At 34.7% G+C, this 27,256-nt stretch overlaps 1 protein-coding gene across 15 annotated transcripts; it reads left to right on the top strand.

The window, feature by feature from the left end:
- The first annotated feature begins 152 nt into the window (after positions 1-152).
- Positions 153-25,702, top strand: LOC105773798 (uncharacterized). 15 transcript variants are annotated; one of them, XR_008196731.1, is made up of 10 exons: positions 153-276; positions 772-883; positions 3,265-3,325; positions 4,597-6,477; positions 6,661-6,717; positions 10,379-14,953; positions 15,639-15,702; positions 15,784-15,826; positions 16,717-16,773; positions 18,277-18,579. XR_008196731.1 is itself a non-coding variant. In XM_052632304.1 (8 exons), exons 6-8 carry the CDS (start codon positions 6,472-6,474, stop codon positions 25,561-25,563), a joined length of 675 nt encoding a protein of 224 aa, XP_052488264.1. In that variant the 5' UTR covers positions 153-276; positions 772-883; positions 3,265-3,325; positions 4,597-4,680; positions 5,587-5,654; positions 5,736-6,471; the 3' UTR covers positions 25,564-25,702. The 15 variants fall into 15 exon arrangements, 6 of the variants coding, with proteins under 6 accessions (XP_052488264.1, XP_052488262.1, XP_052488263.1 ...); XR_008196732.1 differs by lacking the exon at positions 16,717-16,773; XR_008196733.1 differs by lacking the exon at positions 18,277-18,579 and having other exon boundaries at positions 10,379-11,624; positions 16,717-16,937.
- The last annotated feature ends 1,554 nt before the right edge of the window (positions 25,703-27,256 follow it).

Below are 27,256 nucleotides of genomic sequence, written 5' to 3'. Positions count from 1 at the left end.
CGCTCAACATTTTAATTAAAATTTTAAAATATTAGGGGCATGTTTGGTTCAATTTTATGCCATTACACCCCAATTTTATGGGTCCCCCAGAAGTCATAGTTTGATTCAATAGAATGTTTATTACCGGTCTATTCTATTACGTGTTTAAGTATGGAATAGGGAGCATTTTATTTTAATCTCCCATTTTCTCACCTCAAAAAAGCTCTTACTCAGTCTGGTCTCAATCCTAACATCCTTTGCTTCCTTCGTCTCCTACCAGTAGCAGTCCTCCCTTAGGTAAACCTTTATCTCTTTTGTTATTCCTTTCAATTTCCTCTCTACCTCTTTTAGTAACCCTAACAAGACTGGTTCAAAGTCTTGAAAATGGAAATGGCATATCTATGTTTTGCCAAAAGGGTTATCTTCGTCTCTATCTGAATCTCTAATCTGCCAAAAATTTTTCTAGATTTGCAGTCGATTCATCTGCCTGTAATTATTTCTTCTCCCATTTTGATTTCTTTTTTTCTGATTTTTTCGTTAAATTAGTAGAAATAATAGGTTTCTTTTCAGTGATGGTAAACCATCTAAATTAACTAAATTAAATTCTCAAGATCTTATCTTGTCATTATACGAAATCAATTTAGTATATCCTTTATAATTTTGAAGATTGATGCTGGTTTTATATTGCTACTTTAATGGTGTTATATGGGGCCAAATTGGGAGTGGGGAATGGGAAGTAACGCTTTCAGACAGTTTCTCATAACTAATGTCCCTTTCTTCTCATGTTTGCAGTGGAAACAAATCTACCGTTGTGACAAATACAACTGTAGAGATTAAAGTTCCTGAGAATGTTATTAACTCTGTTTATGGGGAGAATGGTCGCAATCTAGCTCCCTTAAAAGAGGTAACATTTTTTTCTTAACTCTTTCTGCATTGTTTTATTGGCATTTTTCCAAAAAGATGTTTGGTATAGTATTTAGTTGGTTAGAGTGGTTCTGCTCCTAATTCTATAGAGAGTTATACAATCACCGGCTAAACAACTCAACTCTTTATAGAACTTAATGAAGAACTTAGGCAACACTACCTGAGAAGAGAAAATCAAACCACATGGATTTGAGACTAAAAATGTGAATTTGATAGAACTTGAAGCTATTGCCTATTTAACTGCTTTTCTTCTTTTATTTTTCAAGCAGTGTACTCTAGCCTAGCCATCTATGCAAGCCCTTGTCTTTAGTGACAATAATTTAGTTCTAATCATTTACAAAATGTTCTATGGTGAATGGCTTATAGAGATCATTATTTTCTATCATATCTTTCTTCTACTGTCTAGCTTTGAGTTTCTTTTATAACCAGTGATAAGAATTTATATTTACTATGATTAGTTGGCTTAGTGATGAGAGTCACGAACCTCTTATGTTGTTATTTTCACCCCATAGGCTTCATTTTAAGCTGAACTCTTGCTACCCTATGGCTCTTAGTGAGCTTGAATCCAGCCTCACAATTCGCAAAATACAATTTAAATTAACCTTCAATAACAATTTTGATATTAATTAAGTATGTGTGCTATGTAAACCCCTTAAAAGGAAGGAACTCACTTTCTTAGATTGTTCTCTTGGATATTTTGCTGTGAAACTCTTTAGTTGAAAATAAACTTCTACTTTATATCCTCAATAAAAATTTGGCTAGAGTACATTTAAAATAAGTCGAAAATATCAAGAGTACATGTTTTTGAGAAATGATAGGAAACTGTATAAGGGTTCAGTAATTACTATCCGTATGCCAAGCTTAAGAATCTTGTAATGGTTGTTAGGCATTCAGTTTATACAAGCAGTAGTTGTGAGAAAGTCGATAAGGGGGATTCTTGGTTTTTGGAGCCGTAAAATGGATTATGTAATATTGCTTCTTGAATTCGATTGTGATCAATGTATGTAATGTGTATATAATAGGATTTATTAGTAAATTGTCCCTTGAACTATACTCCAACTATCATATTAGTCTTTTAAACTAAACTATCAATTTTGTCTCATTTCACCCCCAAAGTGTATGACATCCAATAAAGAATATGCTGCTTGTCATGTTCTAATTGACTGATATCAAGGGCCAATTTACTAATAAAGCCTATATATGATTAAAGGAAACTTTTTGCTTATTAATGCTTCTTAATTGTTTGATTAATCCCCATTTATATTGTTGTTATGCTTATGAGAGCTACTCTTCTTTAGCATCGTGTTTCCAACAGTGTCTCAATTTTAGTTTATACATGTATATTTTGTTAATATATTATTACTATTAACAGTAAGGGTTGCTGCTGTTTAATACCATTCGTGTTCATTTTTTGACCATGTAATCTTACGAAACTTGCATTTCTAGTGTGATATACCTTAAACCATTTCCTAAATTGTCTTTTTTTCCATGTTTTATCATTGTTGCGTGTTTGCACTACTTGTTTGAGTCATTTTAGTTTAGTCATATGCTAGATGAGTATGCTTTAATTGTTCAACCTTATGTAATATTATGTGTTCATTTTTAGTTTTATTGGTTTCATGTTTTCCATTCATTTTTATGATAAACGGTGAAGGGTTGAAGGAGCAGTGAGAGTAGTAGCAATTTAGAATTTTTTTCAATTTGTGTTCATCAACTAATGCATTTTTCCTTTGGTTTTTTGTTAAGTTTTTTTTTTTTTTTTTGGATTTTTTAGTTGGAACTGATCATTGGGTTGATTTTAAGTTTTAAAAGATCTAGGTTTTGGTTTTTTTATTTTGGGCCAGGATAATTTAACTCAAAATATATTTGCAAGTGTAGTATACTTTTGTGATAGTGAAATTTTTCCTTATTTGCAAGGATATCAATTTCTTGACAGATGCATGTTTCATAACATATGAAACTCCCATATATATATTTCATATGATTTGGGTTCTAAAAAAAACAAGTTACATCAAATGTTCTTGTAACTTCATATGATTTGTCTTGTATGTGAATTTGGGATTCAAAAAGGGTTCTAGGAAAGTTCTTGGGTTGCTTAGAGGGGGACAGTGAAAAAAGAAAAAGGCAGAAAGACGAAAATATTTAGGAGAATTTCATATTTCTGCTCATTTTCTTTGTTGTTCGAATTGAGAGGGAAGAAGGGAGCTACCACATGTTAAATTTTGAGAAGGGAAAAGTCCCCCTCTCAACCGTGTATTCAAATGTTTATTGTGTAAAATAACCATGCAATGTTTTAAGTTGAAACCATTATGTGTTAAATGTGTATCCTCTTGAAATAATGGAATGGTTTGTGTGTTTTAGCTAAAAGACTGGTTGAAGGTAGCAACACGAAGGGGAAAGATATCCTCAAGGGTTTGCTAAGGTAACAATACCCTCCCAATGTCTTTGTTGTAAGTTGGTTATGTGTTCAACTTTGGAAATATGAAATTTGTTAATGGAAAAGGAGGTTGCTAAGGTAAAGAGTAGCACACCCTCGTAGGCTGCCAAATGCCAAGAGTCAACAACAACAGAAAAAAATGAACAAGGAAAAAGGACATAAACAAATATCTCCATCGGAATGAATATACCATTACTCTTTTCTAGTAATACGGGAAAGACAATATATACATGTGAAACTACATTTATAATTCGATTTTAATCTTTTTACTTTAAATAAGAACATTTTGGTTATATTTAATTTTCGATATGTTTTTATTTTCGATATGTTTCATTTATGTTATATTTAATTTTGGTGTTTAAACAATGTTTATATTACTTATATTGTTTGATTAAAATCATAATTAACACTACGAACATATTTTATTTCAAAAAAACTTTATCTACAATTGTTAATCGGTGTATTTAATTTAGTATATTTTTAAACTAAATTTTTAAAATTAATAATAAAAATACCAAAACTTCATGTGAACTCATTACTTTTAATAAGAGAGTTAAACTTCTTTTATTCAAATATAAAATTATCTCCACGAAACAAAAAAAATGTAAAATGCTACAAACAAATCATGTTATGGTAAGAATGTAATGTATATGGAGTTTTAGATTTTATTTAAATAAAAATAATAATCGAATATTTTAAAATGCATAATTTTAAGATATTTAACACATCTGTATACCTATAATCGAATTGAGTTAATACAAAGTAAAAAAAATAAGACCTTATTTAAATACTTTTTAGTTTAAGTGAAATGTTATGTTAAGAAAGTTGAGCCCTTTTTATTTAACTATTCAATATGTAACTTATAAAAAATTAATATATTCAATTAGTTCTTTTCTTTTCCCACAAAAATTATTAAATTTATATTATTTTTTCCTTTTACTAATTTTAACTATTCAAACAAAATAATATATCTTTTCTATTCACAATTATTAATTTAAATATAACATTAGTTAATTACAATGTGAGGGTGTGGATGTATTAAATATTAATTTTTTTGAAAATAATTCTTAAACATCAGTCATCAATTAATCAAATCCACAAAAACACATTATTTTCTTTTCTTTTTTCTTTTTTTCCTTTTTTGGGTAATTGATAAAGAAATGAATTTTAAGTTTTTTACTTGCAAAGATAGTTGTAATTTCTATTTTATGCTTTGCAAAGATTATTAATATGTATTGTTCATTTTTCTTTGACAGTGTGTTATTGCTTTATTTTCTTCTTTGGCTTACTTGATTGCTTCCTCCACCCACAATTAAACATCTTGTATTCACTGAATCACTGTAAGTTCTTTGGCAATTAAATTCTTTGATTTTGTTTTACTGTTATTGAAATTACTATTGAAGAAATGTGACCCTTTACTATGATTTGAAGATATGTAACACTTTAATATCTTGCAGTAACGGCTCGTCTGCCTTTAATAGTACAAAGTGAGAGGTGTAAAAGAATTGGTCTAGCATTGATAGTATGGTTGCAAATGTGTACAGTTGCGAGTTGGTTCTTAGTTACACTGGGTGTCATCCATATCCTAAATACTTATAGACCAATGATTATGTAAAACCCTGAATAATTTATTTCTGTTTCTGTAAATACTTAACACAAATATGTATTTGCTTTAGGGAGTGTTTTGGTCCCACAGTTGCAAATTTTGGTTATTTTTAGGTCCAAGCCTTATCCTTGTTGAGTAGGCTTATATAAAATTGTCTGTTAATCCATATCATAATAAGCTTGCTGGTTCGAGTGGTAAGGTGTTAGTGTGCTGAAGATCCTGTGTTTGAATCCTTGCATGAGCAGGGGTGATAGTTTTTGCTTTGATTGACTATGAAAATTTGAGTGGAGTCGAAATTTTGAGAGTGGATAAGGTTAGTGGTCGGTTTTTTGGAGATTTGGTGGTTGGTAGGAGGTTGTGCCTAAAATTGAGGGATTTTATTTGATTTGTTTATCTTTTTATCTTGAATTTTTCTCTCTCTTCCAAATTTTTGACATTAGTTTTCTGCCATTCCTTTTGGGTTTTGCCGTTTGGTCCTCTTGTTCATCCTCTACATTTTTTTCTGTCTTTTTTGTTTTCTTCCAAATTGGTTCACATTTTTCTATCCTTCACGCGGTCTTGGTAAGTTTTTCGTTTCATTCTCGTTTTTGTGGCGTAACAATAGTTGTAAGAAATCTGAATTCTACAAACAGTTGTGTAGGTGAAGGCGGTGAAGCTGTGATTTATGCTTCAACAGTTTAATTTTCGTGTGTAGTCATTCCTGCGATGGTAAGTTTTGAGCGCTGCTCGATTTAGTTTTGTTGAATTCGTTAATCGTTTGCTAACAGGGTATTGAGATTCTGTCTTTAGGTGTTGGTGGTCTCAGGACTGGTTTCGTATCAAACTGTATTAGGTGTGTTCCCAAAACGCAGAAAATTGGGTTTCAGCGAAAGCCAAAAAAATATTCTGTCGATGCCACACGGGCATGTGTCTGGCCGTGTGGTTGGCTGTGTGTGAGAAACGATCGTGTGTCTGACGAAGCTGCGGACTTACGCAAGACACGACCGTGTGATGACGTGAGTGTGGCCGTGTGGGCTACACGGGAGTGTGGGTTTTAGGCTAGGCTATATGGGCCACACGGGTAAGGCCAATCTGGAAGTGTGGGCCTATAGGAGCAAGCCACACGGGCATGTGGGCCCATAATTTTGAAATTTTCCCTAGGGTCGCATGGGTCGTTCCAATCGATTGTGGGCCTACCGTAGAGTTGGTAAAGGATAACCAAACCCTAAATTATGTGATCTGATATTCTAATAGTCTGCTCTGAGTAGGACATCGTTATGTATGTCTAGATATTCTATATATATGTTGTTTGTATACGAGCATGTTAAGCAGGATATTTCTACATATGTATCCTGTATCTATGATGGGGGTGAGAATCGTATATGTGGAGGAAGTGATCTGTATGGCGACTCTTAGCCTATATTCTGACAACCTGACTACATATTTTCTGTTATGTGTCGTATCGACAGTATATGGTGTGTAGGGATGGGTGGGTGTTTTTAACCCCACATGGTGTGATGGGATGGTCGGAGTTGGTGTGTAGAGGATGGGGGTAAGATTCTATATATCTGTTCTGCTTATCTGATTCTGTTATTTGTATCTGTAAAAGACTTAAGTCCAAATCTGAATCTGAATCTGACTGTAAATGTGATTTCTGTATGTATAGTATGTCTATTTCTGTTGGGTTACACATTGAGTTTATGAAAACTCACATCTGATTGTCTGTTCTGTTCAGGTAATCCACAGACATAAGCGGATCGGTACGGCGGAGTCTCACGGTGACCACCAGTTGGTGAGTTGATTTCAATAATGGTTTTATTTAAATAAGGTTTATTTCTGGGAGTTTTGTAATTATTGGACTCTCTGAACTGTTTGGTTTTTATTTTGGTTTTGGATTTTCGTTTTTGACTCTTTATTTGTGACAGTTTTATGAAAATAAATGTTTTTTCTGAAAATACGAACTGGATTTTCAAATATAACAATTTCTAAAACTTCCGTTATAAATTATGTTTTGGCAAATGAAATAATTAAATAACGCTTTCAGTAATAGTTAAAAACGAATATAGGTTATAAAATTTGGATGATTTTACGAACAGCTATACAAAGCTTTATCAAAATGACTTTGTTTTCAAAATCATTCTTTGTGACATCTCCAGATTCGGCCATAACGTCTAGGCCATGTTTGGGGTGTTACATTTAGTGGTATCAGAGCTAGGTTGTAAAACTCAGGTTGTGAATTTTGGGTTCTAAAATTTGGTTTTAAAAAGGACTGGTTTTAAAGTAATTTGTGATAATTTTGAATAAAGTGTGTGGTACATCGAATCTCCAACACCGATCCTGTAAGTATTTCTGAACTTAGATAGAACTTTCTGAAAACATTGTAGTTAGCACTTTCTGAAACTATACTGAGTTAGTTAGAGACTAAAACTGTAACACCCCCTAACCCCAAACCGTCGCCGGAACAGGGTTACGAGGCATTATTAGACATTTCGGACAATTTACAAATAATTCTTACATAAATAACAAACAAATATAAAAGAATCATAAATTCATATAAATTTATACTAATTGGCTTCATTGTTTTTTTTTAAATTCAATATAACCTCTTTATAATTATTGAACATTCCCTGCAAATTTCAAATCGCAACCAAACCAATTCCAGTATTTCAACCAATACATTTATATACTCAAATATACTTAAATCATACTTGACATATTGACTTAACAACTTAATTAATGAAAACCCTATTAACATTTCTAATTAGCTCATCAACTATTCAAGCCATTCCAATTCAATACCAATGCCATAAATAATTTCTACCATTTTACTAATTTAATCATCAAAACACCAAATATCTTTCTTTACAACAAAATTATATAACATACTAAAACAACCATTATAATCTCTATGTACATGCCAGTTTCACTTAAAGGAAGAAAACATCACCAAAATCTTTATGCTGGAGTTGGGATCGTTCGGATGTTGGACTGAGACACTGGACTCCTATCAACCTACGCACGAAAACAACCGTACGCTGAGTATTCCATACTCAGTGGTATTACCATAATTCAAATTATAATAGCAATAAAAAGTTATAATTACCAAGCATGTAACTATCCAATTTTCTCAAATATCAATTCATTCTTAAACTTTCATCAATTAACAATAACAATAAAATTTATAGCTATTCTTCAATTTCAATCACATATCGCATGTAACAATTTCAATCACTACTTGAACATTAAGTTCATGCCTTTTGTTTTCAATCTCAATTTCAATCCACAATTTTAAATTTCCTCATGTTCAATCTTACAATCGATCAAATTCATTTGATTTTCTCATTTCAATTATTCACCCTATTAACAATCTGGGCTTTGACGGATACACGGATTCCAACCCAAACACACTAGTACGGCACATTGTGCCTAAAACGGTACATAGTACCTGATCAGTATATGACACATAAGTGCCTAAAACGACACACAAGGTGCCTGATATGACACATAAAGAGCCTGAGATACGACACATAAAGTGCCTGATGTACGACACATAAAGTGCCTGATCGGCAAAGCCGATAAATCCCGCACTCTTCCAAATCCTATGGCATGCCAATTATATTTGACTCAGTCCGACTAGTTAATAGGGTATTTCAATTTCACAATCCAATTTTCACCTTTATTTCAAGAATTCATTTTCAATATCAATTATACTTTTTCATTCACTAATCAAAACATAATTCAATACCAACACATACTTTTCAAATTCACATTTCAATTAAGTTTTACTTTTCCATTTTCAAGTCAATATTCATTTCAATTTCACTTATATATCCATTATTCAATTGAATTTTTTTCAACTTAATAATAATACTTACTTTATATTTCACTTACCTTATTATTTGCTTACCATACACATAATTTAAATTTAACATTAAAATAATAAATAATTTGAATTATAATAATACAGACTCGAATTTCACAGTTACTCCTCGACGACCTTCTCCTTCTCTTTTTGTGCCAATACCTCGAATTCTTTATTAGCTACGAAAATTAAATAATCAAATAATTAATTATAGCACAAATTTTACAATAATAATAAAATTTCTATCCAATTTTATACTTTAATTCTTATTTAATCCTAACTAGATTTATCTACTTTTCTAATTTAATTCACACTCTATTTCTATTCAAATTGTATCTAAAATCAAATTTAACTACTAAATTTTCAGCATATTTCACTAATTTCGAATTTTCCTCAATTTAGTCCCTACAACATAAAACTTATAGCTTACTTCACAATTTAATCCTTTTATCGTTCTAACTAGAAATTCTATCATTTAAATTCCTAATTCATTTTTTGTTCAACATGAATCATATTCAAAAATCTAAGAACTTGCAAAATTTTAGCTTAAATTCAACAAAACTTTGTTCTAAGACTTCTAAAACATCAAAATTAAAAGAAAAGGACTTGATTGACTTACCTTTAAAGCTTTAAAATCTTAAACCCTAGTTTTTCCTTTCTTTCTCTTTTTATTTTTCTTTCTTTCTTTCTCTTCTTCTTCTCTGTTTCGTCCCTTGCCTATTCATTTCTTTTTTCTTTTATTTCATTTTATTTTATTTACTTTATGTTATAATAATATAATATATTTTATTCTAAATATCTATTAAATATTTAATCATATATTCACATTTGTACACCATCAATACCATACAATTGTCATTACTTAATTTTCAAGTAAATAAATAAATGTAATACACTTGTATTTTATTTTTACCATACACTTGGCAAAATCATAATTTATTATTAACCAAAATCTTATACTAATTATTTAATTATTAAATATCTTTTAATTTAATAATAATTAATAATAAATAATAAATATCTTATGCTTAATTAATAAGTAAATTAAATCTATAAACTACAAATATATACATATTTTAATTACACATGTATTATTTTATCACCATCCATTTGTCAAAATCATAACTTATTTATCATATAAAATCTTATAATATAGTTATTTTGAATTAATTTAATATAATTTATAACTAAAATAATATATTTATAATTTATAACTTAACAAAAATCTTAATGTTTGCCACCTCATATTCCAAGTATGGCTTAATTGCCATTTTGATCCTTTATACTTTCTTTTAATCTGTAAATAAACTTTTACCTTTTACTCTATTTAATCCTTTTTCCTAATTATTCTTAATTAGACTAAATTCACCTAATTAATACCTAATTAAACACTAAGCTAAACTCATAATTACTTTTAATAATTATTTATGGCTCAATTTATTAAGACGGAGGCCCGATAATGTACTTTCCTGATGCCCTTGAATTTTGGGTCATTACAAAAACTTCTAAAATACTTCTGAACTTCTGATAAATTAAGCATAAAATATCTGCTAATAAATACTGGAACTGATGCATAAAATTTTCAATGTAGATAAATTTGAAAATATACGATGAGTGCTCGTGGAACTCGCGGTTGTGGTATTCGTGGGTGCGATAGGGGCCGTAGGGGGCTCGAGCTGAGTTTTCCTTTTGGGCAGTATACCAAATTTGGACACGAGTGAGACACCGGTTTCACCAGCTATTGAGATTGGGTTTTAAAGCTGCTCGGTTGAGGACGACGCACTATCCCAAGCCATGTTCAGAGTGTTGGAAAAGGTCGTTGGACCCCATTCTAGATCTGGGGGCCGTGGGTCGGTAACTGAACGATTCCGGTGCAATGGAGCTGAGCTGTTTAGGGGAGTCATTGGAGCCACCCCTACTGTGGCCAAGTATTGGTTGGAGGCCACTGAGAGAATTATGAAAGATATCGACTGTACTCCTGTGCAAAAATTAAAGGGTATAGTCTCTTTGTTTTGCGATGAGGCGTATTAGTGGTGGTTGTCGGTTGAGAAGGGTACTTAATCGGATCGTCTGAACTGGGATTATTTTAATACTGCCTTCCAGGGCATGTATGTGGGCGAGAGCTATGTTGATGCTCGTAGACGTGAGTTCATGAATCTCACGTATGGAGATAAATCTGTGGCCAAGTATGAGGTTGAGTTTTTGAGGTTGAGCAGCTACGCTTGAGAGATGGTGGCATCTGGGTATGAAAAATGTGTCCATTTTGAGGACGGTTTGAAGGACAGTTTGAGGGTTCTTATTGCTCCGTAGAGGAAGCGTGAGTTTGCTGTTCTGGTGGATAAGGCGAAGATCACCGAAGAGGTTAAGCGCGTGGAGCGCTAGAATAAGGATCTTGAGAGAGGCAAGAATAAAAGGGATTTAGAGCCCTCTAGTTCTATTTAGAGGCCTAAGAAATGAGCCAGACCTGATGGGCCTGTTAGAGGGGGTTCCTATTACCCCTATTAAGATTCAGCCATGTGGTGATTGTGGTAGGCATCATCCGGGCAAGTGTTGGAAGAGGTTAGGGGCTTGTCTGAGGTGTGGGTCTTTGGAGCATCGGATTAGAGAGTGTCCATAGTGTACTGATCAGATGCAAGCTTCAGCACCGAGTTCTGTATAGCCTCAGAGGGCAGTTCAACAACCACCTAGGGGCCATAGACCAGCTATGGGTGGTAATGGTATGGGTCGAAGACAGAGAGCACCGAGCAGATATGCTAATCAGTTTGAGGTGAGGCAACCTGTATTGGTTTATGCTACTCGACACCGAGAGGATAGAGATGCTTTTGATGTGATCACGGGTATGTTTTTAATTTTTGATGCTTCATATATTGCCTTGATAGACATAAGTTCTACTCATTCTTATGTAGCTAGTATTGTTTCTGAGAACTTGGGGATTTCTGTTGAGTGTACTTTTAGTGATATTACCATACTGAGTCTGTTGGGGCAGTCTATTCGAGTAAGTAGACTTTATAGGAATGTTCTGTTAGAAGTACAAGGGACTGTGTTTCCGGTAAATCTGATAGAGCTACTGTTTGGGGAGTTCGACTTAATTCTGGGTATGGATTGGTTGGTTGAGCACTGAGTTAGTCTGGACTGTGCGACTAAGAGGGTTTTTCTGAGGACCAAGGATGATAAGGAAATAGTTGTGATCGGTGAGCGTCGAGATTATATGTCTAATGTAATCTCCACTCTGGTGGCTGAGAAATTGGTTCGAAAAGGGTGTGAGGCGTATTTGGCTTTCGCAAGTGTTTCAATTTCTTAGGACTCTTCCGTCAGGGATATCAGAACTGTGAGTGAATTTTCGGATGTCTTTTCTGAGGAGTTACTGGGTTTACCTCGAAATTGAGAAGTTGAGTTCGGAATTGAGCTTCTACTGGGTACAGCTCCGGTGTCCATCGCTCCATACCGTATGTCACTAAAGGAGCTTACCGAGCTTAAGGCTTAACTTCAAGAGCTTCTAGATCGTGGTTTCATCCATCCTAGTGTGTCCCCGTATAGGGCACCAGTTCTGTTTGTAAAGAAAAAGGATGGTACCATGAGGATGTGTATTGACTACTGGCAGTTGAATAAACTGACTATGAAGAATAAGTACCCACTTCCGAGGATCGACGATTTGTTTGATCAGTTTCGAGGGGTTTCAGTGTTTTCAAAAATAGATCTCTGTTCTGGGTATCATCAGCTTAGAGTTAAGGAAGGGGAAGTTCATTAAACAACATTTAGGACTCGTTATGGGCACTACGAGTTCCTAGTTATACCCTTTGGTTTGACGAATACTCCAGCTACATTCATGGATCTGATAAACTGATTTTTTCAGCCGTTTCTAGATCAGTTCATCGTGGTCTTCATCGATGATATTTTCGTTTACTCTAAGACTGAGTTTGAGCATGATGAGCATTTTAGAGTAGTGCTTCAGATCCTCTGAGAGAAACAACTCTACGCTAAGTTGAGCAAGTGTGAGTTCTGGTTGCGAAAGGTAACTTTTCTGGGGCACGTCATTTCTGCTTAAAGGATCCGAGTTGATCCTAGAAAGATTGAGGTTGTGCTTGATTGGAAACAGCCTAAGAACGTATCTGAGATTCGCAGTTTTCTGGGTTTTGCGGGATATTATCAGCGATTTGTTGAGGGATTCTCTTTGATTGCAGCTCCTTTGACTAAACTTCTGTGCATGAGTGTTCCTTTTGTCTGGATTGATGCGTAACAATTGAGCTTTGAGAAGCTCAAGTCTGTTCTGACTCAGGCTCCTGTTTTGATACAGCCTTAATATAGTAAAGAGTTTATGGTGTACAGTAATGTGTTACACATCGGTTCAGGATGTGTGCTGATCTAAGATGGTAAGGTTGTGGCTTACGCGTCCTGTCAGCTTAAGTCACACAAGGGGAATTATCCAACGCATGATCTCAAGTTAGCTGCTATGGTTTTTGTGTTAAAGATTTGGAGGCACTATTTGTATGGTGAGAGGTGTATTATCTACACCGATCATAAAAGCCTCAAATGCTTCCTTACTCAGAAGGAGTTAAATCTTAGGCAGCGTAGATGGACTGAACTGTTTAACGATTATGACTGCACGATAGAGTATCATCCTAGTAAGGCCAATGTGGTGGCTGATGCTCTCAGTCGTAGAGCGATGACTAACTTGAGTGCGATGTTTGCTCGTCTTAATTTGTTCGATGACAGAAGTTTGTTAGTCGAGTTGTAAGTTAAGTCGACTTGGTTTGATCAAATTCGGCAGTTAGGGGATGAGTCTTTAGTTTCACGGTTTCGCCAGGTTGAGAGTGGCAGTACATCTGATTTTGGGCTGAATAAAGATGGGGTTCTGTGTTTTCGAGGTTGGGTTTGTGTACCGAATGATTTTGATTTGAGACAGTTGATTTTGAGGGAGGTGCATAGTAGCCCTTATGCTATGCATCCTGATGGTAATAAAATGTATCGAGATCTCCGTGAACTGTATTGGTGGTCGGGTTTGAAACGTGAGTTAACAGATTTTGTTACTCGTTATCTAGCGTGTCAGCAGGTGAAAACTGAGTACTAGTTGCCTTCGGGTTTGCTCCAGCCTGTTAAGATTTCCTTATGGAAGTGGGAACGAGTGACGATGGATTTCGTTAGTGGGTTGCCCTTGACACCTGCTAAGAAGGATTCTGTTTGGGTCATCGTGGATCGATTGACCAAGTTCACCCATTTTATTCTGGTTCGAATAGACTACTCTCTGTAAAAGTTAGCGAAGCTCTATATCTCTGAGATTGTAAGACTACATGGGGTTTCGGTTTCGATAATCTCTAATAGGGATCCTTGGTTTACTTCCCTGTTTTGGAATAAACTGCATGAGGCTCTGGGTTCAAGATTGGACTTCAGTACTGCGTTCCATCCTCAGGCCGATGGTTAATCTGAGAGGGTGATTCTGTTACTAGAGGATATGCTTTAGAGTTGTGTGATTGATTTCCGATGTAGTTGGTAGATTTTTTGTTGTTAGCTGGTTTCGCCTACAATAACATTTTCCAGCCTAACTTCCAGATGGCACCTTATGAGGCTTTGTATATTTGTAAGTGTCGTACTTCGCTATGTTGGACTAAGTTGGGTGAGCAATGAATTTTGGGTCCTGAGTTGGTTTTTGAGACTAAAGATAGGGTTAGACTGATTCGGGATCATCTGAAGGTGGCTTCCAATAGACATATATCTTATGCAGATCTGAAAAAAGAGATATTGAGTACATTGTGGGTGACTTCATTTTTTTAAGGTTTCTCCGTAACAAAAGTTTTGAGGTTTGGTCGTAAGGGTAAGTTGAGCCCTAGGTTCATCGGGATATATCAAATTCTGAAGTGTGTGCGACCTATTGATTATCAGTCGGAGCTACCTCTAGAGTTGGACCGTATCTATGATATGTTTCACGTCTTGGTGTTGAGGCGGTACCGGTGTGATCCATCTCACGTTGTCTCTATTAAGAAGATCTAGGTTAGATCGGATTTGACTTTTAAGGAGGAGCCAGTTTAAATTTTAGATCGATATATTAAGGTTCTGAGGAGGAAGTCCATACCATTAGTGAAGGTTTTGTAGTAGAATCATGGCACTAAGGAAGCCCCGTGGGAACCTGAGGACTCGATGTGTATGCAGTATCCTCATATGTTTGGATCAGGTAATTTCGAGGCCGAAATTTCTTTTAGGGGGTAGAGTTGTAACACCCTGAATAATTTATTTCTACTTCTATAAATACTTGACACAAATATGTATTTACTTTAATGGTTAAGTGTTTTGGGTGTGTGTATGAGGTCTTGGGTTCAAGTCTCACAGTTGCAAATTTTGGTTATTTTTAAATCCAAGCCTTATCCTTGTTGAGTGGGCTTATATAAAATTTTCTGTTAATCCATATCAGAATGAGCCTTCTGGTTCGAGTGGTAAGGTGTTAGTGTACTGGAGGTCCTGTGTTTGAATCCCTACATGAGCAAAGGTGATAGTTTTTGCTTCGAATGACTGTGAGAATTTGAGTGGAGTTGAAATTCTAAGAGTGGATGAGGTTAGTGGTTAGTTTTTGGGGGATTTGGTGGGTAGTAGGAGGTTGTGCCTAAAATTGATGGATTTTATTTGATTTTTTTTCTCTCCTCTAAATTTCTGACGTTAGTTTTCTGCCATTCCTCTTGGGTTCTGCCGTTTGGTCCTCTTGTTCATCCTCTACGTTTGTTTTTCTATCTTTTTTATTTTTTTCCAAATCGGTTCACATTTTACTGTCTTTCGCGCTGTCTCGGTAAGTTTTTCGTTTCATTCTCGTTTTTGTGACGTAATGATAGTTGTAAGAAATCTGAATTCTGCAAATGGTTGTGTAGGTGAAGGCGGTGAAGCTGTGAGTTTTGCTTCAACGGTTTTTCGTGTGTAGTCATTCCTATGGTGGTAAGTTTTGAGCACTGCTCGATTTAGTTTTTTTGAATTCGTAAATCGTTTACTAATAGGGCATTGAGATTCTATCTTTAGGTGCTAATGGTCTCGGGACTGGTTTCGCATCAAATCATACGAGGTGTGTTCTCAAAACGTAAAAAATTGGGTTTCAGCGAAAGTCGAAAAAGTATTCTGTCGATTCAACACGGGTGTGTGTCTGGCCATGTGGTTGGTCGTGTCTCAGTCGTGTGTGAGACACGACTGTGTGATGGTGTGAGTGTGGCTGTGTGGGCCACACGGGCTAGGCCAGATTAGGTGGGTGGGCCTCTCGAGCATGTGATTTTTGGGCCAGGCCGTGTGGGCCACACGAGTAAGGCCAATCTGGGTGTGTGGGCCACATGGGCATATGGGCCCATAATTCTTAAATTTTCCCTAGGGTCGCACGGGTCGTTTTGATCAACTGTGGACCTACCGTAGGGTCAGTAAGAGATAACCAAACCATAAATTATGTGATCTGATATTCTGATAGTTTGCTCTAAGTAGGACACTATTATGTATGTCTAGCTATTCTATATATATGTTGTATGTATGCGAGCATGTTAAGCATGATATTTCAACATTTGTATCATGTATCTATGATTAGGGTGAGAATCGTATATATGGAGGAAGTGATCTGTATAACGACTCTTCGCCTATATTCTGGTAGCCTGATTGCATATTTTTCTGTTATGTGTCTTATTGATACTATATGGTGTGTAGGGATGGGTGGGTGTTTTTAACCCCACATGGTGTGATGGGATGGTTGGAGTTGGTGTGTAGAGGATGGGGGAAGGATTCTGTATATTTGTTCTACTTATTTGATTTTGTTATCTATATCTGTAAAAGACTTAAGTCCGAATCTGAATCTGAATCTGAATCTGAATCTGAATCTGACTGTAAATGTGATTTCTGTATGTATAGTATGTCTATTTCTGTTGGGTTACACACTGAGTTTACGAAAACTCACATATGCTTGTCTGTTCTGTTTAGGTAATCCACAGACATAAGTGGATCGGTGTGGCGAAGTCTCACGGTGACCACTAGTTGGTGAACTTTCTTCAATAATAGTTTTATTTAAATAATGTTTATTTCTGGGAGTTTTTTAATTATTAGACTCTCTGAACTATTTGGTTTTTATTTTGGATTTGGAATTTCATTTTTGACTTTTTATTTGCAACAGTTTTACGAAAATAAAGGTTTTTCTGAAAGTACGAACTGGATTTTGAAATATAACGATTTCTAAAACTTCCGTTATAAATTATGTTTTAGCAAATGAAATAATTAAATAACGTTTTCAGTAATAGTTAAAAACGAATATGGGTTATAAAACTTGGATGATTTTACGAACAACTATACAAAGCTTTATCAAAATAACCTTGATTTCAAAATCCTTCTTTGTGACATTTCCAGATTCGGCCATAACATCTAGAGCCGTGTTTGGGGTGTTACAGATTAGATCATATATTTTATATTTTTATGCAAAATGAGATTATGTGAAACGTCTTGTACATAATAGTGACGAGACCTGTATTGAACAAGTTAAGATGAATAATGTTACTTTTTTTAAACTATGTGAGATGTTACAAACTTTAGGAGGATTGAAGTCGTTAAAGAACATGCTTGTTGATGAGCAAGTGGTAATGTTCTTACATGTCATTTCTTATCATCTGAAAATCGAGTTATCAAGCATCACTTTAGTAAGTCTAGGGAAACCATTACCAGATCATTTCACAATGTTTTAAATGCTTTCATACGCTTACAAGATGTGTTATTTAAAAAGGCAGAGTCAAGTACAATTAATTCTACAGACCTAAGGTGGAAATGGTTCAAGGTGTTAGAGTGAGTTTCCTATATACCTCGTATAAAATTTAGTTGATTTAGATTTAAATATAGTAGCCTAACCCGAGGTTTTATACATGCGATGTAAAATTACTTAGGTGCTTTAGATAGAACTCACATCAAGATTAGGGTTCCAACAGTTGATAAACCTAGATATCGAACGCGAAAAGGTAATCGAGCAACAAATATGTTAGGTGTTTTTACACCTGATATGTATTTTGTTTATGTTCTTCCTGGTTGGGAAGGTTCTGTTGCTGGTGGACGGGTTCTTCGAGATGCCATTAGTAGGAGACATGGACTAAAAGTTCCTCATGGTAAAGTGCAAAATTGGAGGAACTTGAATTAATTTTTAAGATCATACTTTTTTGGGAAATTAACCATGATAAATAGTTTTTTATATGTTGTTATTATCTAGTTGATGTTGGATATACAAACTGTGAAGGATTTCTTGCGCCTTTTAGAGGACAAATATATCATTTGAATAAGTGGCGTCAGGGTTACCAGCAAGTACTTCGAAAGAATTTTTCAATATGAAACATGCTTCAGCACGTAATGTTATTGAAAGATGCTTTGAGTTATTAAAACTTAGATAGGGAATACTTAGGAGTCCATCATTCTATCATGTGATGGTGCACAATAGAATCATTATTGCATGGTGTTTGCTCCATAATTTTACTCAAACTTATATGAGTCTTAATCCTGTTGAAGCAGAGTTGGGAGAAGGATTACCTAGTAATGTGATAGATGATGATAAATCGAATATCGTAAATATTCATCTATCAGATGCATGGGCTACTTGGAGGATGGAACTAGACAATCAAATGTTCGATGAATGTTAAGCATCTAGAAATTAGTTAGGTTTAGGGTAAAAATAGTAAACGTTAATTTGTTTATGTTATTTCATGTATCTAGTTTATTGAACTTTGTGTAACACCCAAAACTCGGCCTAAACATTATGGTTGAATCTGGAGATGTTACGAAGAAATATTAGAAATTCGTTTTTTCCTTTAAAAACATCGTACCTCTTTACTTAAAAGAATATGTCGTTATACTCATTTGTAAAACCATCGTTTGTTTACTCTTTCAGACAAAACCATAATTTGCAGTGGAAGTATAAAAGTCGTTAAGTTTTGAAAATTAAGTTTGTGTTCTCAAAAACGTTTGTTTGCGTAAAACCATTGTTTTCGTAAATTATTTTGTTGAGCATCGCAAGAAACTTAAATCAAACCCAAATCCAAAAACAAAACTAAAAAGTCCAAAGAGTCCCAAATTTAAAAACTCTCAAAAGAAACCAAAAAATCAAATAAACTATTAAGTAAATACAGTTCACAGACTAGTGTTCACAACTGAGCCTCCGTCGTACCGACTCGCCTATGCCGAGGATTACCTGAACAGAACAAACAAACAGATGTGAGATTTAAAAAACTCAGTGTGTAACTTAACAGAAACGTAAATTCATATTTTATCGCATAGCAGAATAGATACAGACATAAACTCTTTACAGCATCAGATTATCGACAGAATGATACAGAATCCAATATATATAGTCCTACCTTATCCTTTACACACCTACTCTAACCATCCCAACACACCACGTGGGGTATAAAACACCCGCCCAGCCATACGACACTTATCAGAATAAATCGCAGCCATGCTACCAGTATATTGGCGAAATATCGCCTCATAGAATACTTCCTCTACATACACATAACTCGCCCCATACACAGATACAGATAAACAGAATAACAAATAATTGCATGCTTATACATAACAGACATTATACACGCATAGGTGTGACAAATTAGATTAAACATACCATATCCCGTCAATCTTATATAAAAACTATTTAAGCAATTTTAAGTCTAACAAAGTAACAAGTTTCATGCTTAAGGGCTTATTTTGCCCATATTGACCCTATGGAAGGCCCACAATCGATCGAAACGACGCGTGTGACCCTAGGGAAAATTTTTTGAAATTTGGACCCACATGCTCGTGTGGGCCCACACACCCCAATCAGCCTAGGCCATGTGACCTACACGGCCACATACACACCCGTCGTATGGCTGTGTTTCGCACACGACCGACGAAAACAACCACTATCACGAATTAAGACGTTAAAGCTTAATTTACTATTTCACTATCTTCTATTACATGATACACATTCGTAGAAAATTAACTTCCCTAACTACGCTATTACACCAACTCAAAAGGAAAGAAAACCAAACGAACTTACAAACTTACCAAAACAAATAAGGTACAACTGAAATACCGAACCCCAATGATTAGAATAATTGATTTGTTAAATAGAATAGAGAGAAAAAGGCAAAAATGAAATCGTAGAGGAAAAGAAGAGGGAGAGAAGAAACTAACGTCAGAAAAAAAAATTTGAGAAAGGAAAAATAAAAATAAAAATCAAATCAAATCAAATCAAAGAATATCCTAACACCCCAGTACCCGGTAAAAGCTCAACATCGAACTTAACTTTTCGATTCGGAGGTAAACCCTGTAATTTTTCGGGAACAATATCTGAAAATTCCTTAACTATTTTAATGTTCTCAACAGAAGAGTCCACAGAAGTCAAATCACTTAAATAGGCTAGATACGCTTCATAACCTTTCCGAACCAATTTTTTGGCCACAAGAGCAGAGATTGCATTAAATAGGTAATCTCAGCGCTCGTCAATCACAACCACTTCCACGTTATTCTCAGATATCAGAACTACCCTCTTAGTAGCACAAACCAAACTGACTCGATGCTCCACAAGCCAGTCCATACTAGAATCAAATCAAATTCTCCGAACGGTAGCTCCATCAGATTAGCCAAAAGCACAACCCCTAGTACCTCCAACAGTACATTCCTATATAGTCTATTTACCTGAACAGATTGGCCCAACGGACTCAGTACAAAAATCTCACCAGAAGTACTTTTAATAAGAATCCCCAAGTTATCAGAGACAGAACTAGCTATGTAAGAGTGTGTTGACCCTATGTCTATTAGTGCAATATAAGAAACATCATAAATAAGAAACGTAGTCGTAATCACATCAGGAGCGTCTCTGTCCTCACGGTATCGAACAACATATACTAGCGTAGACTGCTTTGCCTCAGTCTTATTAGCACCTCTGTCCGGTGTTCTCTGTCCCCTACTCATACCATTACCACTCTTGGCTGGACCATAGCCCCTAGACGGCTACTGAACTACCCTCCGAGGCTGAACAAAACTCGTAACTAGAGCTTACATCTGATCAGATCACTATGGACAATCCTTAATACGGTGCTTCATCGACCCACATCGTAGACATGCTCCGAACCTCCTCCAACACTCACCATGGTGCCTACCATGGTCACTGCACAGCTGAGCCACAGTAGGAGCAGCTAGAACTTCCACTCTAAAAGGTCCATCAGGTCTGGCTCATTTCTTAGGCCTCTAGACAGAACTAGAGGGCTCTGAATCCCTCTTATTCTTACCCTCTCTCGGTCCCTATTCTGGTGCTCAACGTGCTTAACCTTTTAAGCAATCTTCGACTTGTCCACTAGAACAAGGAACTCTCGCTCCCTCTGCGGAGCTATCAAAACTCTCAGACTGTCCCTCAGACCATCCTCCAAGCGAACACATTTTTCATATTCCAATGCCATCATCCCTCGAGTGTAACAGCTCAATCTCAGAAATTTGGCCTCATACTCGGCCATAGTCTTATCCCTTTGAGTGAGATTCATGAACTCACGTCTGTGAGCATCTATATAGCTTGCCTCTACATATTTCCTCTGGAAGATGGTATTAAAATACTCATAATTAATTCGATCCAGCTGAGTACCTTCCTTAATCGGTAACCACCATTGGTACACCTCATCGCAAAGTAAAGATATTGTATCGTTCAGTTTTTGCTCAGGGGTGTAGTCAATGTCGTTTATTATCATTTCTGTGGCCTCCAACCAATATTCGACCACAGTAAGGGCGACTCCAGTGACGCCCCTAAACAGTTTAGCATCATTAGACCAGAAGTCGTTCAGTTACCGACCCACGGATCCCAAATTTAGAATGGGGTCCAGCGACCCTCTCCAATACTCTCAGTATGGCTTGGGATAGTGCGTTGTCGCCAGTCGAGTGGCTTTGAGACCCGGCCTCAGTAATAGGTGTAGATGGTTTCTCACTCATATCCAAATTAGGCATACTGCCCACCGAGGAAGACTCAACTCGAGTCCCTCTACGAAGCTCGCCGCACCCAAGAGTACCATGGCCATGCATTCCACGAGCACTCATTGTAATCACTGTTTTATCTACATTACAAAATTTTATGTATCAATTTTAGAGTTTACTAGCAAGTATTTTATGCTTCAAATATTTATCAAAAGTTTTAGAAATTTTCAGAAGTTTCAGTCCCTAACTAACTCAGTGTAGTATCAGACAATTCAAAGTTTTCTAGCTACAGTATTTCTAAGTTTAGAAGTACTTACAAGGTCAGCGGCGAAGACTCGGTGTACCACATGCTTTACTCAAAATGAAAAAAACTTTACTTGAAAACCAGTTCTTTTACAAATACAATTTTGAACCCAAAATTTCACATCCCGAGTTTTGCAACCTGACTTTGATAGCACTAAATGTAACACCTCAATCCAGCCTAGACGTTATGGTCAAATATGGAGATATTACGAAGAAAAATTAGAAATTCATTTTTTCCTTTAAAGACATTGTACCTCTTTATTTGAAAGAATATGTTGTTATACTCATTCGTAAAACCATCGTTTGTTTACTCTTTCAAACAAAACCATAATTTACAGCGGAAGTATAAAAGTCGTTAAGTTTTGAAAATTGAGTTTGTGTTCTAAAAAAATTTGTTTACGTAAAACCGTTGTTTTCTTAAATTTTTTTGTTGAGTGTCGCAAGAAACTTAAATCAAACCCAAATCCAAAAACAAAACCAAAAAGTATAGAGAGTCCCAAAATTACAATACTCTCAAAAGAAAACTAGAAAATTAAATAAACTATTAAGTAAATACAATTTACAAACTAGTGGTCACAATTGAGCCTCCGTCGTACCAACCCGCCTATGCCTGAGAATTACCTGAACAGAACAGACAAACGGATGTGAGTTTTAAATAACTCAGTGCGTAACTCAACGGAAACATAAATTCAAATTTTATCACATAACAGAACAGATACATACATAAATTCTTTACAGAATCAGATTATCGATAGAATCATACAGAATCCAAAATGCATAGTCCTACCCCCATTCTCTAGCACCAACTCCGACCATCCTAACACACCATGTGGGTTATAAAATACTCACCCATCCCTACACACCATATAGTTTCCATACGATACTTATCAGAATATATCGTAGTTATGCTGCTAATATATTGGTGACGTATTGCTTCACAGGATACTTCCTCCACATATACATAACTTGCCCCATACATAGATACAGATAAACAGAATAACATATAATATGCATGTTTACACATAATAAACATTATACACGCATAGGTGTGACAGATCAAATTAAACATACCATATCTCGTAAATCTCATATAAACATTATTTAAGCTATTGTCAGTTTAACAGAGTAACAAGTTTTATGCTTAAGGGCTTATTTTGCCCATACCGACCCTATGGAAGGCCCACCCTATGGAAGGCCCACAGTCGATCAAAATGACACGTGCAACCCTAGGGAAAATTTTTTAAAATTTGGGCCCACATGCCTGTGTGGTCGACACGCCCAAAATAGCCTTGCTCATGTAGCCCACACGACTTGGCCCACGGCCCACACGGTCATATGTCGCATACGGCCTACCACACAATTGGACACACTCCCGTGTGGCACCGACAGGCTAGATTTTTGGCTTTTGTCGACTGACATTTTCTCGTGTTCTCGTTACACACTTGGCTCAATTTTGATATGGAAGCAATCCTGAGACCTCTAGAACTTAAAAACAGTATCCCAAACACCGTTTTAATAACTAATTTACGAATTTGACAAAAAAAATTTGAACAACGTACACAAACTTACCGCTGACGAAAGTAACCACTATCACGAATTAAGTCGTTAAAACGTAATTTACTACTTCACAGTCTTCTCCTACGTAACACACATTCGCAGAAAATTTACTTCCCTAACTACATCATTACGCCAACTCAAAATGAAAGAAAACCAAACTAAATGAACTTACAAACTTACCAAAACAAACGAGGTACAACCGGAATACCGAACCCCAATGATTAGAACAATCGATTTGTTGGAAAAAATAGAGAGAAAAAGGTAAAAAGGAAATCGTAGAGGAAAAGAAGAGGGAGAGAAGAAACTAACGTCAGAAAAGAAAATTTGAGAAAGGAAAAATAAAAATAAAAATAAAATCAAATCAAATAAAATCAAAGAACATCCCAACACCCCATTATCCCATTAACTAACAAATCCCACTAAACTGGCCTACTAATACTCAACTTCCACCACAGACTTTCAATTGTACCAAACTTCTACTACAAAACCGATCACACACTCACAGAAGCAAAAATAACTTCTTTCGCTCATACAGGGGTTCAAACACAAGACCTTAGGGCAAGCTAACATCTTACCACTTGAACCAACAGGCTTATTCTGATATGAGTTGACCGAAAATATAACATAAGCCACTCAATAGGTGTAACACTAGGATAAAAAATAATAAAATTTTCCAACAATGAGACTTGAACCCAAGACCTCAAACATACAATCAGAACACTGAACCAATGACGTATATACTTATTTATGATAGAATTCATAAAAAAAAGCTAAATAAATCAGGGCATTACACTTTGGTGGTGTTTGAATTGTTTTTCTGTATTGTACTAGACTTGTTGAATTATAATTTATTTTCTTTTGATTCATCATGTGTTATAATTTTATAAAGTGTTGACCATTTGATTCATAATATTGAACTTAATTTTAATTTGCGTTTTTTCTTAAGATAGTTATGTCAAGTTTTTCACAATCAAGTGTTTCTTCCCAAAGATCTCGAAGAACCAAAAGGGAATGGGTTCCAAAAGAAGATGTTGCATTGGTTGCCTATATGGGACTTGCAGAATGTTGGAACCTTTAATGCATATATTAGATTCAAAGTCGGTTATTTAAATGAGCTGGAAAAAATGTTAGAAAAAGTTTTACCCCATGCTATGTTAAAGGCTAAACCTAATCTTGAATCAAGGATTAGAGCATCGAAAATGGATTGGGCAATCTTTTATGACATGCGTAGTGGAAAAAATAGCGGCTTTGGTTGGAACGAGCATAGGCAGCTTGTTGTTGCTGAAGATGCTGTGTTGAACTCATATATACATATAAGAATTATTTCAAGTCTTTATTAACTTGTTTTGACCAAAATTATATCTAATATGGATTCCTCATTTTTTATAGAGTCATAAAGAAGCTGATCAATTCAGACATCGTAGTTTCTCTTATTCTGACCAACTTATTGCCATCTACGCAAAAGATCCAACCACTGGGAAAGATGCTCAAACAGCCGCTAATATTATTGAAGAAATAGATGTTGAGAATGTAGCTACTACAAATACTCATGAAGAAAGAAACGATTTCTATGGATGCGAAACTGATGTTTCTTTGGGTGACATGGATCTTTCAGCTACACAATCGCAACCACCTAGAAACCAAGGCGATTCCACATTTTCAAAGAAGACAAAAAATATTTTTGATGCGAGTGATCATATTTCTTCTACTTCATTTACTGATGCTTCCACTTTATTGGCGGAAAACATACGGACTGTTGACCTTGAAATCAATAGGAGCATTTCTTCAGAAGTGTTAATTCAACAAAAGTCAGAAATGGCCATTCAAGAAAGTGCTCTAAAATTATATCCAATCTTATTCGAAGTAGAAGGTTTAACTGAGGATGAGCGCTATTGTGCGTTGAGTAAAATTCCAGACCATCCAACACAAATGCTCATTTTCTTTAGTTTACCTTCTTCTGTGCGATTGGAATGGGTTAGAAGATTTCTTGCTGACCATTAAAAACTATGGTTGTGTTTGTGATATTTTGGTAACTTTTTGTGTTTGTAATATTTGGATGGTATAATGACATGGTAGAATATCATTACAATGTTGTAACTTTTTGATGTTGTAAAATTTAACATATAGATTATGACATATAAGCTAATGAAATCATGTAACTTTTTGTTAATATATGAATATTATGTTTAGATGTGAAATATAATTCTCAACCTATTTATTACTTCTAATATTTTGTTTTTTATTTTTATTTTGGAATAATTAAATTATTTGTTTCACTAATGATATTTTAGCACATTAAATATGTATTGCATTTTAAAAATAATAAAGTAGGTTATATATTATTTTTATAATATTATATATTATGATTTTTAATTCATATTATAATAATTATATTAAGAATGTTATTAAATTATATATTATTTTATTAAATTGTATTTAATAATAATTATGTTAAAATATGATTAAATTATTTAATATTATTTTTATGAAAATATATTTAACAATAATCTTATTAAAATTTAATAACAATAACAATAACAATAATCATCTACCTAAAAAATTCTACTAAGGGTACTTTGGTCATTTAAGTCTTTTTCCTTATACTATTACAACATCTATTTCATTCAACCAAACACAAGAATGTTGTTACAACTCTATTCTATTCCATTTAACCAATCAATTGAATTCTGCTTACAACTCTATTCCATTACAACTCTATTCAATTATAACTCTATTCCATTATAGTGAACCAAACGTACCCTAGGTGTTGTTTAATAAATGCATAATAATATATTAGCGATTAAGGTTTATATTGTTATAAAATAAATAGACAGAGAGTAAAGAACAAAAGAATGGGAGAACAAAGAGAGTGTGTTTTTATTGATCAATGGGATATTTACAAAACTTCTAAAGTCTCTATTTATAGGCATAAAATGTATAAATGAAGTAGAGATATACTTCTAATGACTATTAGAATTTAAAATACATCAAAACTTATCTTGATCTTGATGGACATCCACTTAATAAGATATTCATAACACTCCTCCTTGGATGTCCTTTGATAGATAATGTGTCTCGTTAAAACCTTACTAAGATAAAAAACCTGTGGGAAAAAATTCCTAGTGAAGGAAAAAGAGTACACATATATATAATACACATACCAGGAAAACTCAATAGGATAAAACCTCGATTAAGGGAAAAAAAGTACAGCGCATATTTACTCCCCCTCATGAAAACATCACATACTTTCTCGTATTCTACGTATTCAATTTGGGATACTAGTATTTCAAATGACTATTTGAATGTATCTGGTAAGCATTTATATCACCATTCTTTTGAAAGTCATGAGTGAGGGAAAATTTTGAGGGAAATATATTTTGATCTCTCCAGGAGTTTCAACAATAATCATAGCAAACTTTAATCATGAATCTTCTATAAAAACACAAATAAGTATTTTGGATCATTTTATAATCCTCCTTCATCTACTATTCACTAAGTCAAACTTACCACATATATTCAAATTACTTCAATTCATATAAATGAACAAATTCGGATAATTTTAATATGCTTCGGCATTCTAAATCCAAGGATTTAAATATAAACTTTACACTATATAGTGATTCATAAAAGGTTGTAACAACAATCATTAGACGCAAATTAAATCGTTTATGAACTGTCAATTTAATAATAAATC

Source organism: Gossypium raimondii, chromosome 6 (assembly GCF_025698545.1).
Source record: "Gossypium raimondii isolate GPD5lz chromosome 6, ASM2569854v1, whole genome shotgun sequence".
In the NCBI taxonomy this organism is placed as follows: Eukaryota; Viridiplantae; Streptophyta; class Magnoliopsida; order Malvales; family Malvaceae; genus Gossypium; species Gossypium raimondii.
Note: the sequence above shows the minus strand (reverse complement) of the source record. Positions and strands in the feature narration are given on the sequence as shown.

Excerpts from the sequence above, each read along its gene's own strand:
- LOC105773798 (XM_052632304.1), top strand. Across the intron at positions 6,718-24,951 it reads CTCACGGTGACCACCAGTTG|AGTCATAAAGAAGCTGATCA; the intron begins GTGAGTTGATTT and ends CATTTTTTATAG.